The sequence below is a fragment of the Excalfactoria chinensis genome, chromosome 6, assembly GCF_039878825.1.
Source record: "Excalfactoria chinensis isolate bCotChi1 chromosome 6, bCotChi1.hap2, whole genome shotgun sequence".
NCBI classification, from domain to species: domain Eukaryota; kingdom Metazoa; phylum Chordata; class Aves; order Galliformes; family Phasianidae; genus Excalfactoria; species Excalfactoria chinensis.
In genome coordinates, this window is record NC_092830.1 from 24,013,090 (window position 1) to 24,028,036 (window position 14,947).

General features: G+C 37.3%; 1 protein-coding gene across 1 annotated transcript in view; it reads right to left on the minus strand.

Annotated features, from left to right (window-relative positions):
• Positions 1 to 4,169: 4,169 nt before the first annotated feature.
• BTAF1 (B-TFIID TATA-box binding protein associated factor 1) overlaps positions 4,170 to 14,947 on the minus strand; it is a 42,392-nt gene continuing 31,614 nt past the window's right edge. Inside the window, exons 25-38 of the mRNA XM_072339668.1 lie at positions 14,734 to 14,882; positions 12,726 to 12,878; positions 11,987 to 12,108; positions 11,553 to 11,720; positions 11,291 to 11,368; positions 11,082 to 11,211; positions 10,356 to 10,497; positions 9,573 to 9,703; positions 9,007 to 9,132; positions 8,079 to 8,231; positions 7,290 to 7,501; positions 6,235 to 6,394; positions 5,498 to 5,668; positions 4,170 to 4,786 (exon numbers count right to left, since the gene is read on the minus strand). Of these exons, the coding sequence (XP_072195769.1) occupies positions 4,640 to 4,786; positions 5,498 to 5,668; positions 6,235 to 6,394; positions 7,290 to 7,501; positions 8,079 to 8,231; positions 9,007 to 9,132; positions 9,573 to 9,703; positions 10,356 to 10,497; positions 11,082 to 11,211; positions 11,291 to 11,368; positions 11,553 to 11,720; positions 11,987 to 12,108; positions 12,726 to 12,878; positions 14,734 to 14,882 (2,042 nt within the window). The 3' untranslated portion in view covers positions 4,170 to 4,639. The remainder of the gene's footprint in view (positions 4,787 to 5,497; positions 5,669 to 6,234; positions 6,395 to 7,289; positions 7,502 to 8,078; positions 8,232 to 9,006; positions 9,133 to 9,572; positions 9,704 to 10,355; positions 10,498 to 11,081; positions 11,212 to 11,290; positions 11,369 to 11,552; positions 11,721 to 11,986; positions 12,109 to 12,725; positions 12,879 to 14,733; positions 14,883 to 14,947) is intronic.

Below are 14,947 nucleotides of genomic sequence, written 5' to 3' on the forward strand. Positions count from 1 at the left end.
TGCTATACGTTCCATCATGTTATAACATTACACAGTCAAATGTATATTTTTGTTCCTTAAATTAAGTGGCTTCAACTCAGATGGGATGTAGGAATCAGAATGTATTGCTTTCAGTGTGCTAATGTCTTCTTTGTGTCCTTCTCTGGCTATGACAGAGATAGTATACAATTCAACTGCTATTTTCTAGCTCTGTTTACTAGACTTGCAAGAGCATTTATGTTGGAACATCTTCGTAAACTCTTCCCTTGGCTTACTGTTACAGTTTGCTACTTGAATTCATTATTTCAAGAATACTAGGTTACAACTGATAAATATATCACTACAAATGTAGCATAAGTCATGTGAAATGGGGTTAGAATACTTAAGCGTATCTGGAGAGAATAATACTTATTTGAAGAGATTTGCAGAAACAACAGCAAAAAGCGGAGCACTGCTAACTGGTGGATCCATGAACTGCTGGTGTACTGATAAGAATTCCTGTTTTTTCAGTGGAGTATCTAAACAGCCACCCTGCGTAAACCATGGAATGTGATTACTCTGACATACGGGAAATTTCTGACAGGTGTAGACCTGGTATGGGCAGCATAGCATCGCCTTGCAAAGCCCTCTGGTACTGGGGATATGGCCAGTGTGTTCTGGTAGCTTAGCTATTTCTGAGCCTCTGTGTGGCTGGGGCAGCCCTTTGGCAGGATGCAATGCAGTGCTCTTCCTTTCTCCCTCTTTCTGCTCTCCTTGTTTCCCTATAGTTCCTGTACTTTTTGTACGTGAGTTTCAGTGTATGGTTTGAAGACACTGTTCTATAGATCTACTTCCTCTCCTGATTTATAAATGGGAAATTGAGCAGTAAATGTTTTCCCTTAGCACATGGAATTCTCTTAGAACTCTGCGTTATCTGCACCTGAACTTTACTTAAGAACAAAATTCTGCAGGTCATCATCTGGAAAAGTGTATGTTTGTTGATGACTTGCTAAATTAACAACAGGTTCTGAACACTGAGTTTTCTTAGCCGTGCATGTGATTTAGCACTAAGAGAACAGCACAAGTTTTGAGTGTGTTTCCTTTTAAATATTTGGTGAAAGAAAAAGCAGAAAGAACCTGACAAAGTTTCTAAATCCAGGTGTGAGTTCTATAATGTTACCTGGCTTTGAGTACTTTGTTGCTTTGGCTATTCCTTCTTTCTATTTAAAGTCTTAAGGAATTAGCATAGTTTAGCATTAACACTTGTACATAATTATATACTAAATGAATTCAAATGGCAATTTCTTAGTCAATATAAATTGAGTCTTAGCCCTGTTGGTTTAAGCAGCAGATCTGCTTATGTTGTTATAGAATCTCAGACTGTTCATCTGTGCAGAGGCTTCGGGTTTTGAAAAGCAGCTTCTCATCCCATTCAGCTGCTTGTTTTAATGCAATCAGTGGTGCACCGGTTATGAATTATGATAGTGTGTGTGGAGCTGACGCATTCAGCATGATGGTGGCTGAATGTGGCACCTGACTCAGTTGACTGGCATGGCAGCGTTAGAACTTTGAGAGGCAGCTGGACTCATTGAACTGCAATGGAGTCTAACTGATAACAGAAAAATCTTTCAGAATTGGTAGAAATTATAGTCCTTGCCATACTGTAGCTTAAAGCTTTTCTCTCAAAGTTTCAGCACTAGTATTTGGAATGTATCTCTTTTTCTTTGACAGCTGTCTTCCCTTCAAAATGTGCGTAGTTTTCAAATGTGAAGTAAGAGGTTGATATACTTGTTTGTTAATTAGGATAAGTGCATCTTACTTCTGATTTCATGGAGGCAGGTAGCACAGTTGTGTGACTGATTTTTGTTTACACAGCTGTGATTTATCTGTAGTATCTTTGCTGGGTAAGGAGCTGTCTGAATGGCCAGGCCTTAATTGTGCTGGTGAATAGAGTTAGATCCAGCTGGCGATTGGTCACTAGTGGTGTTCCTCAGGGGCTGATGCTGGGGCCTGCCCTCTGCAGTATCTTTATTGATGACCTGGATGAGGGCATTGAGTGCACCCTCAGTAAGTTTGCAGATGATAACAAGTTGGCAGAAATTTCATTTGGCTTCCTTGTGCTTATGATCATGTGCAGTCCCTCCTTAGTCCTGCTTGCTTAATAAGGTCAGTATTAAGTGTCACCTTAAGTCTTTACCAAACCTTTTACTCCAAAGAATTCAAGACTTTGGATTCCTGTGCCCCCATCTGCTTCTGCTGCCAATCATTAGAGTTTCTAAATTTCTCACTTATAAATCCCTTGTGAGATGAAGTGATACTACCTGTTATGTCCTGGTCCTCCTCTGTGAGAGCAGTAAAACGAGAAATCCTTATAACCTGATTTTCTGATATGAAGAGTCAGAAACTAATTTTTGTACTCAGTACTCTGAAAATTAACAAATCATCTTTCCAAGAGACTTAAATGCTTTAGTTTTAAATGACTGGCCACATAGGTTTAACTTCTTCTGACCTTTGCCAATAAGCTCACATTTTACTGAAACTGTATTTAAAGCACTGTACCTGTTTAAAATAGTTTGTGCAGTGGTACCGATAGAGGAAGCAAGAGGTTATCAAGTGATGTTCACATGCTTTGGTTTGTGCAGAGGCAGTTCTGATTGGGTACAACTTAAACTGAGATGTAAGTTGCATGTTTGTATCTCGTTGTGTACAAGAAGCTTATGAAATAGCTTAGCCTTAGTATTAGTCTGTTGTCTTCTTGCATATTTACTGCAGTTTTAACATTAAAAAACAAAAAAAGCAAAACCAAACAACAAAAAGACAGGCTCCCAGTGAGACTAGTACCCTTACTGGGAAAGACAAAATCAACAGTCCTTACTCAAAGGGTGGTGAGGCACTGGAACTGGTTGCCCAGAGAAGCCGTGGATGCCCCATTTCTTGGAAGAGTTCAAGGCCAGGTTTGAGGGGTATCATCAGCCTGCTGTAGTGGGAGGTGACTCTGCCCATGGCATGGAGGTTGGAACTGGAAGGTCTTTAAGGTCACTTCCAACCCAACCCATCCTGTGACTTCACGTGTTGGCAGCACAACAGAAACATGGTGTGTGTGAAGCATGCAGTTAAAATGAATATAATGCTTTGATTTCAGAAAACCTTACAGTTTTAGCTTTTTTTTTTTTTTTTTGCCTGTTCAGCCACAGTGAAAGTCATCTGTACAGGAAAACAAACATGCACATACACAACATACAAGTTACATATTATTCCCAGTTTTATTTTCATGGAATGCTAATTTAGGTACAGTATGGCAGCTCATAACTATTGAAATGTGACATTAATTCATCTCCAATGCTGCAGAACAGTCTCGATTTATATAGTTTTAAAACAATCTTATTTTACATAGTTGAGGTCTCTGGTGGTTTTTAAGCTGATGCGTAAGCACACAGCAAGCTACAAACCTTAGGTTTAATATTTATACATATATTTTTTGTATTCAGACAACTGCTGTCTGCTGTAAGTTATCTATAATTTAATATTTATAAAAGTGCATATACTGGTACATATGCACATCTAGAAATACGCCTTTGCTACTGCCTCCCTTTTATAAAAAGCTGCTTAACATACAGCCGTATTATTCTCACTCACTGCTATTAAGTCCCTTACTATCTTTATTACATGATTTTAACTATTCAGTTCCCTCAAACTGGATGTAGGTATTTCTATGTATATGTTTTCCTAAAGAAAAAAATCCATCCTATTCCTTTAAGAAGCTTTAAATCATGCATCAATTTAGTAAACAGTCACTTTAGCGTGGATTTTAAAATCCTAGACAGTGTAAAATCTACTTCTGGAAAATGTCTGTATATTTATTTTCTTTTTAGTTACAAAAAAATATATAGGATTGAAACATACTGAATACATGCATCTCTCCGAGTGGCTATATTCTAGCCTTATAGATAAATTAAAAAAAGTACACCCCTGCTAAAAGGATGCAAAAATGGCCTCAAATAGACCATTACCTGTATTTAGTATAACTCATTGCATTAAAAAGTTCAAGTTGGCTGTTCTCTCAAGATGGTGTCAAAAGACTGAAGAGTGTATTTATACTCAATATACAAAGGTGGGTGCACATACCTAGCGCCATTTAATTAGTCCGTACTTTCAAGGCTTCTAGGATTTGCCTCTGGTGATACAAGTTCTGAAATGATCTGAATGAAAGTTTAAGTTGAATTCTTTTAATACATGATAAAAGCAAGTTGTGTTTAAAAGAAAAATGTACACAGAACAACCTGAAGTACTCACTGAAACAACTGTACAGAACTACTACAGATACAGAAGGAAATAATAGTGAACTTACTTCAAACAGAAGTAACACTTTGATAACATTTGTAAAAACCTGCTTTGTTTTATTCTTCTACCAAGTTAAGAATTTGCAGCCATTCAGAACAAGTAAAATTCAAACCACCTCACAATGTTTACATTTAAAGTTATTCTATACAGTGCAAATGTTTAAGACAGAATAACTCCCCAGTGAGACAGGTGACACTACTCAGTGTCGGCCTTTTGAAGATTCTTCAATAAGTCTATTTACACATTAAGCTAAAGGTTCACTATATATGCTTTGAAGTTTGCTGAATATCAGCAGAAAAAATTGTGAACTAGCAGCAGTTGTGTTACAAATATACGATGGTTACTTTAATGAATGCATAAAGTTTTCGAGGCTGTATTCAGTGTCATACTGTTCTTGATCCCATAGTTCGCCAAGGTTTTCAAGCACTGATTTCATTGATGCTTTCCCAGAAGAGGTAGAGGTATCAGGTTTTTCAGTTTTTCCATCCTTCCAGAAAAAATAATATAGAGAAGAATGTTTTCAGGAATATTTACTGTTCATAAGCATGTGTTCTTAATGTCCCTTTGCAAATTATTCCTACAAAATTCTTTTAGTCTGATGATTGGAAATTGTGGATCTCCTCTGGAATTGCTGCAACTATCAGAGTGCTGAAGCACCTCTCTGGTCAAGAAAGGCTATGGGAACTGGGCTTGTTTAACTTGGAGAAGTCTCCAGAGAAACCTCAATGTGGCCTTCCAATACTTGAGGGGAGCTTATGAGCAGGAGGGAGACAATATTTTACCCAGTCTGATAGTGTCTGGACAAGGGGCATGGCTTTAAATTGAAAGAGGGAAGATTTAAGTTAGATGTTAGGCAGAAAAATCTTTATTCAGAGAGAGGTGAGGATTCAGAGGAGCTGTTCCCATCCCTGGAAGCATTCAAGGCCTGTGTGGATGAGGCCTTGGTCAGCTGAATCTAGTGGGTGGCAACCACTCATGGCAGAGAGGTTGTAACTGAGTGGGCTTTAAGGTCTCTTCCAACCTAAGCTGTTCTAGGATTAAACTGGAAATTGCCAACTTCCCTTCCTCCTGTTTTTCAGAATTACCTGCTATTCATTATTGCAGTTTAAGTGTCCATCTGATGAAGTTCTGCAATTCCAAGCTTTTCCCCAGCTTTCCTCTGGTTTTAGTAGCTATTTCTAAAAAAACATTCCTTTACCTTGTCAAGAGTGAAAAGATCAAGAAGCTGTTCCGTTCCCATGCTCTGCAGGCTTGCATTTTCTTGGCTGATCACTGTATTAGCAATGTTCATTTTGAACTTCTGAAGACCCATAATCTTCTCCTCTAGAGTTCCCCTGGTTATCAGGCGATACACATTAACAACTCGTTTCTGAAAGAACAAGAACAGTTCGCTAAAAGAAAAGTAACTGCTTCAGTATTCAATAAACTATTTGTCAAGGATGGCTGGGAAGTAGTTTGGTATACTCTTGGGTAATTTTATAAGTTTGACTGATGTTAACAGAAAAGAAGGAGTACAGGGCTATGCCAGCACATGGTAGGGGCATCTGCAATATCTGTGCTGAGGAAGTTGCTGTTTGTCATAACTGTAGAGACTATAACAGCTAGTCACTTGTTCCCTGTCCAGGAATCAGAGAAGGACAATCCTATTGTGGTTTCCCTTCAGTTCCTTGTTTTTGTTGTATTTGTTTCTCCACTAAAATATGATTCTTCCTCTGGATGCTTCTCAGGAGTTCATTATGAAGAAGAGAATCATACCATGTTGGGGAAGGGATATGAAGGTAGAACCTTCAATATGTGACGTATTTGTAAGAAAGTAGTGACTGAAAGCTAGGTGGAAACCACTAGAAATCACTTGTGTTATGTGCTTTAATCTTATCAAAATTTGAAGAAACAGGAGCTCAGCATGAAAAAATATATGGGAGAATAGTTTTTTACCTGTCCAATACGGTGTGCCCGGTCCATGGCTTGCAGGTCTCTCATTGGGTTCCAGTCATGTTCCACAAACACTACTGTATCTGCCCCTGTTAAGTTAAGTCCCAGCCCACCAACATGAGTGGTGAGCAACAGAACATCTATAGATGGATCATTATTAAACCTGGGGAAAAAAAAAAAGCATGGTAAAATTAATTTAAAGATGGAAATATGAACCTCGACAGCATAAGGTTCCTTTGCTGATCTAATACTGAACAAGTAGTATTAAACATGGAGTAATTTATTGCTCATTACTAATAAAAATCACAAACAAAATCAAACCTGCAGTATCTAAGACATCTACCCACTGGCAATAAAAGTATTTGTACTGTTGGTCCTAGATTTAGTCAGTTGAGCAAGTCATGCAAGTAAATGCTTGCACGAGCAAAGTTTTCTCCATCTCCTTAAAACCGTCTTCCAACTTCTATCCCTGATGTCAAAATTTAGATAAAAAATTTTTCCTATATTAATACATGTCAGTAATGTTGGCGTTTGGTTTTAATTCCCTTAATACAGAAGAGTGCCATATTAAGTATGAAGTAAAACGTAGCTCTTACATTCCCATATCTCAAGTCTCTTAGGGTTCTTCATAAAACTAATAATCTCCAGGTGATATACAAAAAGGATGGCATAGAATACCAAGGTCATTTGCTAGTTTGTGCATTTGTTTCCATGCGCCAGTTGTTATAAGGTAACCACATTCTTCTGTTTTGCCAGCAATCTAGTGATGTCTTTACTCAGGTAATAGAGAAAGCGCAGATATTAGCAATTTTCTTCCTCAACATTGTTTTTAAAAAGTCATCCAATTACTTTAAAGGCAGTACGGCAGTACTTAAGTTCTAATGCAGACCTGCTATTAATGTAGGCTTTCACAGTGGAAGTGTGGGATTTTTTTTTTTTAATGTCTTTTAAATTTAAGTTAGACAGTGATGGCCTGGTAGTTCAATGAGGCGTCTGTTACAGATCATAAAAAACTCACTGCAGTTGTCTTTGTATCAGTCATGAATGAATATGCTTACCGTGAAACAATGGAATGCCTCTGGCCAGCAGGTATGCTACCATCTAATCGTAAATAAGTGACTGAAGGTAACTGTGGTCTGAGGAGGTCGTGCTCTACTATGTCCAGCATGCTCTTAAGTTGACAGAAGATAAGTATTCTGTGTTGCGCCACAACAGCTTCTGTACCACTCTCTGAAGATCCACCATTCCCCAGCCCACAATCTAGCAACAGCTTTAAGTAAAAGAGCATTAAATTAAAGCATATAAAAGTGACAGTAGATTTCATGTAAATGCTGATATGGATGGACTACCAAAAGAAGGAGAAGAAACCCAAAGGAAGCTTGTGACAGCTATTCAAATGACACAGAGAAAACTGACTCTACAGGTAAACTATGTCAACTATTCAGGAGTCAATAGAATATTCATTTTCTTAATTTTTCTTTATATACAGTAGAGTTTGAAGTCTTTAACACAACCTAATTTTATCAAATTAATAATCTCCAGTATAGTAAATTGGGTAAGTTTGCAATGAGATGGCCAAGAGTAAGAAACAGAAAACAACTGTAGTTTCTTTCAAGGCAGCAAAATTTAATGTAAAACTCATTACTTTCTGTTTTGCTTCCCAATTTTGAGTTTCCCTGGCTAAACAGCAAAATACAGCATAAACTTTAAAGGGAAACCCCTGGACTCCATTTTATCTGCTACTTAACTCACATTTTAAGATCAGTTTTCAAATTGATGGGATCTTAAAATCCTAAACCACAGCATAAATAGAGACACATTAAGGCACAACATGTAGGTCTACTTACTTGCTTTAAAGCAGACAGCTTAGGTGCATGTTGGATATCTCGAAGGGATGAATTATGAGCTGCAAGTTGCTCTGTAATTCTTTTATATTCTGGATGCTGGGTTGTTAGCACTAGTGCTGGATGGTTGCATAGCTTCCGTAAATATTGCAGTGCCTTTAATTATTTAGGAAATGAAGACCAAAGAAACTGTTAGCAACAATGTAGTTACAGCTGTATAGAAGCCACTTAGCCATATTCCACAAGTTAGACTGTAAGGTATATTTTCATTCAATTAAATGCACCCCCTTTTTGATTAAGAAAACCTATACTTTAGACTGCATCCATGACTGTTAGGGCCATAATGATCTTGGTTCTTGTTACAAAGATGACCATTTATTACATCTATATGGGAACAAAGATGACCATTTACTACGTCTATATGGGAACAGAGCACAGGTAAGAGAAGCACAGGAGCTGAGCAGAACCCCTTGAGAATTATTGCTACCATGTAACTAAAGCTTAATTTGCAATTCTGTAAGACAATTAACCTTCCCTTCTAACTTGAGAAGGCAACTATTTGGCAATCTTAATTTTGCAGTGTAAATGATAAAACTAGAGACTACTAACTTTAATCTTACTGTTTGTACTCCTGATAAAACATTTTTGGTTGATGGTGTTATGTAAGATCTACAAAAAAGCTGGATGCTAGTTGAATAAATATTGGTAAAAAATTTAAAATCATATTTACCTCACTGTTAATACACTGTAACAACTTAATAATAGTATACACCACCTTCCAGACAAATTAATAAAAAAATCTGAATATTTTACTTACACAACTATAGCCATACAATCTAAGTTAGCCATAATAATTCAGTTTTAATTAAACACAAATAAAATTACCATAAATAAGTGAACAAGTTATTAAAAACTGGAAAAGAAACTGTACCTGAAATACATGACCTGTAGCTTTAAGCTTTGGTTTTTCAGTTTCTTCACGTAGTGAAATTGAAGAAACTGTTTCATCAATGTCACATTTGGCACGAGACTTGGCAAAATCCTCATAAAGCTGAACCTGTAGACCATATTCCAGACAAAAGAATGAGCATGCATTCTCCTCACAAAAAAGAAATAACATTTTTCCAAACTTAATTTCAAGTTCGGGTTCTAAATTAGTGGAAAATGAAGAAGGCTATTTTATATGTAGAATAAGATCAACATTAATAGCGAATTCACATGCAAGTGAATTTCTTACAGCTTGTAAAGTACCTGTTAAGAAAAATCTACAGATGCTGATGAATTGTTCTTGTAGAACTAAGCCAGAAATTAAAGTGCAGTCTACTGAGCTGCCTTTAGGTATCAACATTACTAGGAATTTATTTATTTATTTCTTAGTCTCATGGCCTCAGAGAATGTCAAGAGCTGCTGTAAAATTGACACTGGAATACAGAACTGCTTGTTCTTATCTCTAAGCTGTAAATAAAACTAAGCTTACAGCCAGCATTATAAGCATACCTGTAAAGGACTGAGAACACAGTAATAATCTTGAATAATTTTGGGTGGAAGATCTTGCAGTACATCCTCTTTCATTCTCCTTAACAGAAATGGCAGAACTTGGCGGTGCAGTGCTTCCATTGCAAGAACCCCTAGTGAAGGGAAAGGAATGCAAGCAAGTTAAATTCTGTAGAAAATAGAATCATAGAATGGCCTGAGTTGAAAAAGACCACAATGATCATCTAGTTTCAACCCAACCACTAGACCAGGCTGCCCAAGCCTGTCCTTGTATGCCTACAGGGATGGGACATCCACAACCTCCTTGGGCAACCTGTCCCACTGTGTCACCACCCTCTGTGTGAAAAACTTCCTCCTAATTTCTAACCTAAACCTTCCCTGTCCTTGTTTTTTGAAACGTTTACAGAAAGCGTGGTTAAGCACTGTAATGGGCTCCCCAGGGAGGTTTAAAAACCATTTGGATGTGGTGCTCAGGGACATGATTTAGTGGAGGGTTGTTAGTTAGGGCTGTATGGTCAGGTTGCGTTTGGACTTGGGGATCTTTAAAGTCTTTTCCAACCTGAGCAATTTTATGATTCTATTTGTTTAACCCCCCCCCCCCCTTGTCCCATCACTATCAGCCCATATAGACAGTTGTTAAATACAAATATTTTAAAACATTCAGAACGCACACAGTAAAGCAACAAAAAAGCCAACAACAAACACTCTCCAGTTCAAACTGACTACATTCGAGCAGTTCTTGTTTAAAAGAAAAACAACCCAAACCCTTAAGATTTTGATCCTCACCAGCTTCTTGCTCACGACTGGAGCTTCGGGCATCTCTACTTGCCAGTATTGGTTTGCCATAACGAGCTGCAAATTGGCGTTCAGTACCCAAAAATCCTGGCATAAGGAAGTCAAACAATGACCACAACTCTAAGACGTTGTTCTGAACATAAAAGAAATAGTTGTTAAATTCCTTCCAGAAGTAACAAATTGTTCCAAGTTATCAGGAACATTTCCATACATACTTAATGCTGCCAGGAGAACATTCCAAATGTAACACTTCAACACAATTTTGAACTCTGAAACCCAGGGGCTCTTTCATCAGTCTGTTCAACACTTAAGATAATGGTAGAAAAACAACTTATGTCTTAAGCTACACCCTCAGTTATGGACAACAAAATCCAGGAGATGGGATGGATACTCCAGACATAAATCATTAGGACAAAGCTCAAGCTGTGGAGTTCTTCAAGTCAAGGTTACTGCTAGCTTCACTAGAGGCATAAGGAAATGCCTTTCCTGTCCACTACCTTACAAGTGGTAGAGAGTCTTTGAGACACACAGTATGATAGCATGTATGTAGGCATAATGGGAAAGAAGATGTACATTCAAGCACTTACTAATACAAAGCTTATTTTGCAATCTGTACTTGGAACGAGAGAACTCTGATCAGCTACACAAAAAAATGGAATGCAAAATGCTTGTTTTTATTTCTAAGGTGATTGGTGAGTAGTAAAGGACAGCAGTTACCTGAATTGGTGTCCCAGAAAGAATTATCCTGTAATTGGCAGTCAGCTGTTTCACTGCTTTTGATAGTTTTGTTTTTCCATTTTTTATTACGTGGCCTTCATCAAGAATGCAGTAATTGAACTTAATATTTCTAGAACATAAGAACATAGACTTAAGTAGTATTTAAAATTCCAAGCGATTAAAACCTCAGAAAACAAAGCAGTTCTTACCTGAAGAAATCAATGTCATTTCTCACAACATCATATGAAGCCACTATGAGATTGTGCCTTTTCACCTGATATTGTAATCTTCAGGAAAAAAAAGAAAAACATCATAACTGAAGCATCCCTTTATATTTTTGCAGCCTTAGAAGTACCACCATGTGTTTTACCACGATCACAAACTGTGTTTCAGTAATTAAGTGAACTGCAAAATTCTGTTTGATATTTTACTGTGCTTAAATCATAAACACAAAGTGCAAAATGCACTTACCTTGCTCTCTCAGTAGGAGGTCCTGTATAGTGCAAAGGATTAAGGTACTCTTTGGAGCAGAATTTTCCCACTTCATCCACCCAGTGTCCTGTGAGTGTGGGAGGGCACACCACCAACGAGGGAAGGGGAACACTGTCTACCAGTTTTGTTCTCGCATATTCTTGAGCCCTTTAAGAATATCAAAACAAAGGTTGTTGTTCTTGTTTTTCCTCTCATGGAGGTGGTGGTGGTTTTATTCTGTGATTTTTTGTTGTTGTTCTATTTTAAAAAACAGGATCACAGAGTATTTGAGGTTGGAAGTGACCTCTAGAGGCCATCTGGTCCAACTCCCAGTTCAAGCCAGACCACCTAAACCTGGTTGTCCAGGACAACAAATCATAACCATAGATAAAACTTGTTCAAGTCCTTATGACAGAACATTTGTTTAAGCTTACCTGAGGCAATGATCACCTGCAAGAATACAAATGGACTGTAAAGTTTTTCCTAAGCCCATATCATCACAAAGAATTCCATGTAGTTTGTATTTATTGAGAAATGCCAGCCAGTTCACTCCATCCTGAAACCAGAAAATGAAGAAATGCCTCAGAAGTAAAAAAAACAGCTTCTGGCTAGCTAAGCTTCACTTAAAACAACTGTGTATTCTATTATTCATCACTGCAAAATGATGAGTTCATCTTCCCACCCTACATGCAAACTCCCAGGTGCAACTAGCTGGTGCATCTAACAGGTGCTTAGTGCCCATAAGTCTAAAAGGAGATCCCCATAAATGCATCTGCTATAGCCCATTTAATCAAATCAGAGGATAGATAAAGGTAGAAAAGTAAAGTAGCCAAACATTACATGAGGCATGGACTTGCAGTAGCAAGCAGCTGCAGACAGCCTTAGCAAGGCAGACCCCATTGGCCTTGAGAAAAATTACATAAGGAGGGGGGGGAAAAAAAAAAAGAAAGAAATCAGTATAAATTGAATGTATTACTTGATTTGGTCTTCCGTACCCAAGAGTCTAAATTGCACATTGTTCAGCTAGTAAGAAAATTATAATTAAACAAAGCCAACAAAAAACAAACTATCAAAAACACTCACAAAGCAAAATTCCTTATGCCCAAATAACCTTTCCATAAAGCCCTACCATACTGAAAATTACCGTTTTTTTTAAGAAGTGTAGGCTCTTACCTGCTGGTATTTTCTGAGCTCTGCTTTGATTGGCACTGGAATTTTATAGTTTTCCAGTTTTTTTCCATCTAACAGTTGTTCCAGAAAGTGGCGTTCTTTAGCTTTCATTCGAATTAATTCTTCAGACATGTTTGGTGGATCTGGTATACCAGCCTAAAATAGTATTTTTAAAGCAGCAGCATTAGGGCTGTGGTACTTAACTCTCACACTGATGAAATAAAACCTTATGCTAGTTTGGACATTTTAAATGAACAGATGGCAAAGATCTGCAGTCTTCTCAACTTTATATAAAATAAATTCAGGAAATTTTACAGCTGAGTAAAAGAAATCAAGTATTAATAGTTAAGTGACAAACAAGAACAAGTATCTGCTAAAAGGAAGCTAGAATGTGGAAATAAACAGAAAGGAGAAAGAAAATTGAAGCACAGCACATCAATTTTGTTTATCAAAACTTTACAATTACTGAACTTTTCTTTTTTGAGGTTGAAATGAGATTCCTTAAGTCAAGTATTTCCCCCATAAAAAATTTACTTCCTTAGTCTACTCACTGTTCTATTTCTACTGACTCCAACCCCCTACAGTTATTAATTTAAATTCCTTCTTAGGCCTCACATTTAAAATCATTAGCATTTGGCCCCTCAAAACACACCACTATTTTCTTTCATTATTAATCTACTTCACATGACTAAGCTTGTGTACTTAATACGCAACATCTGATACTGGATCTCCCTATCAATCAGTTCATATTAAGGAAGTTCTTTAAGTAAGTAATAAAACAAGTATTCTACATATCAAAGAGATACTCACTAAATTAATACAGCTTTAAAAAAATGTAACCCATGTGTACTCCAAAGTACTGTATTTACATGGATGTGAAGAGAACTGTGTGCTGGAATGAACAGCACTACACCAGTCGGCTTATTTCCCTGGAACTTCATTTCTGCTGTGCTCACTTTCAATTTGAACATTTCAGTGTAAGCATCCAGAAAGTTTACACTTTCACAAAAAAAGCTCCTTCTAAGGCAAGTTGCTTATTATCAGTTATGAAGGTTCTATTACACTAAATTAAAAATGAAGACAATAGCAGTTACTAAACCAACGAAGCTAGCGATTTTTTTCATTAAAAAAAGGGCATATGAATTCTCAACTGTCTTCTATTACCATCTGGTGGTGAAAATCAGTTACTTGGAAGCCTTGAAGTGTAATATTAAAAAATGTTGGAGGTATGCAAGTTACAGGAAGAGTGATAAACAGAAGCAACCACTAGATAATACTTAAGATTTTGCCAAAAGCTGTGGAGTTTGTTTTCTGAGTTTAGAAGAGCATCTTAGTTTCAGAGGGAATAGAATTGTTTTCTTCAGTGTGTCTCATATGATGCTATATGTTTGGTTCCAGGAGAAAAACAATGCTGATAACACACTGATGTTTATAGTTGCTCCTAATCAGCGCTGTACAGAGCCAAGGCCATTCTCAGCTAAGGGCCCAAGGAGCTGGGAGGGAAGAAAATTAGGACAGCAGACTTAAACTGGCTAAAGGGATATTCCATACCATCTGACATAATGTGGAAGGAGTTTTGAAGAAGGTGAGAATGCATCTGTCTCTCACTTCCACTCTTTGGGGAGCTAGCAGGGCATCGGTCAGGGGGTGGTGAGCAATTGTTTAAGTATTACATATTACATACATTCATTCATATAAGCACCTTCATATATATATTCAACTGCGTACATAAAGTTGACATATATATTTACATATATATGTACGCAGTTGAATTCAACTTCCTATAAAGACCATTTTTATTTTAACACTGATTTAGAAAATGCTAGCAAAGGGTTACATTTTTCTTGTTTTACATTATAAAGAATACATCATCAATTCCCTTATGTGGACCGAATTTCTAAAATACAGTTATTTATTCAGCATTTAATGAACCAGAGGCTTGGGCTTTGTAGCTGATGGAAAAATGGAGACAACAGTTCATGCTCTCATTATACTTAGAACTTGAACTTACCTCAAGAGGCATCAGTCTAATTAGCGTCGCAAAGCACTGAGTAGCCATGAAACGTACACTGTCTGTCTGATCACTCATTCTACCCAGAACTGGAACAACCAGAAGAACAATGTATGGAACAATACCTACGTCTAGCTGTTCCATTACACCTGAGTCATCTATTAAGGAAATAGTGTTAACATGTTCAGGATTGTCTGACATCATTATTTGCCTG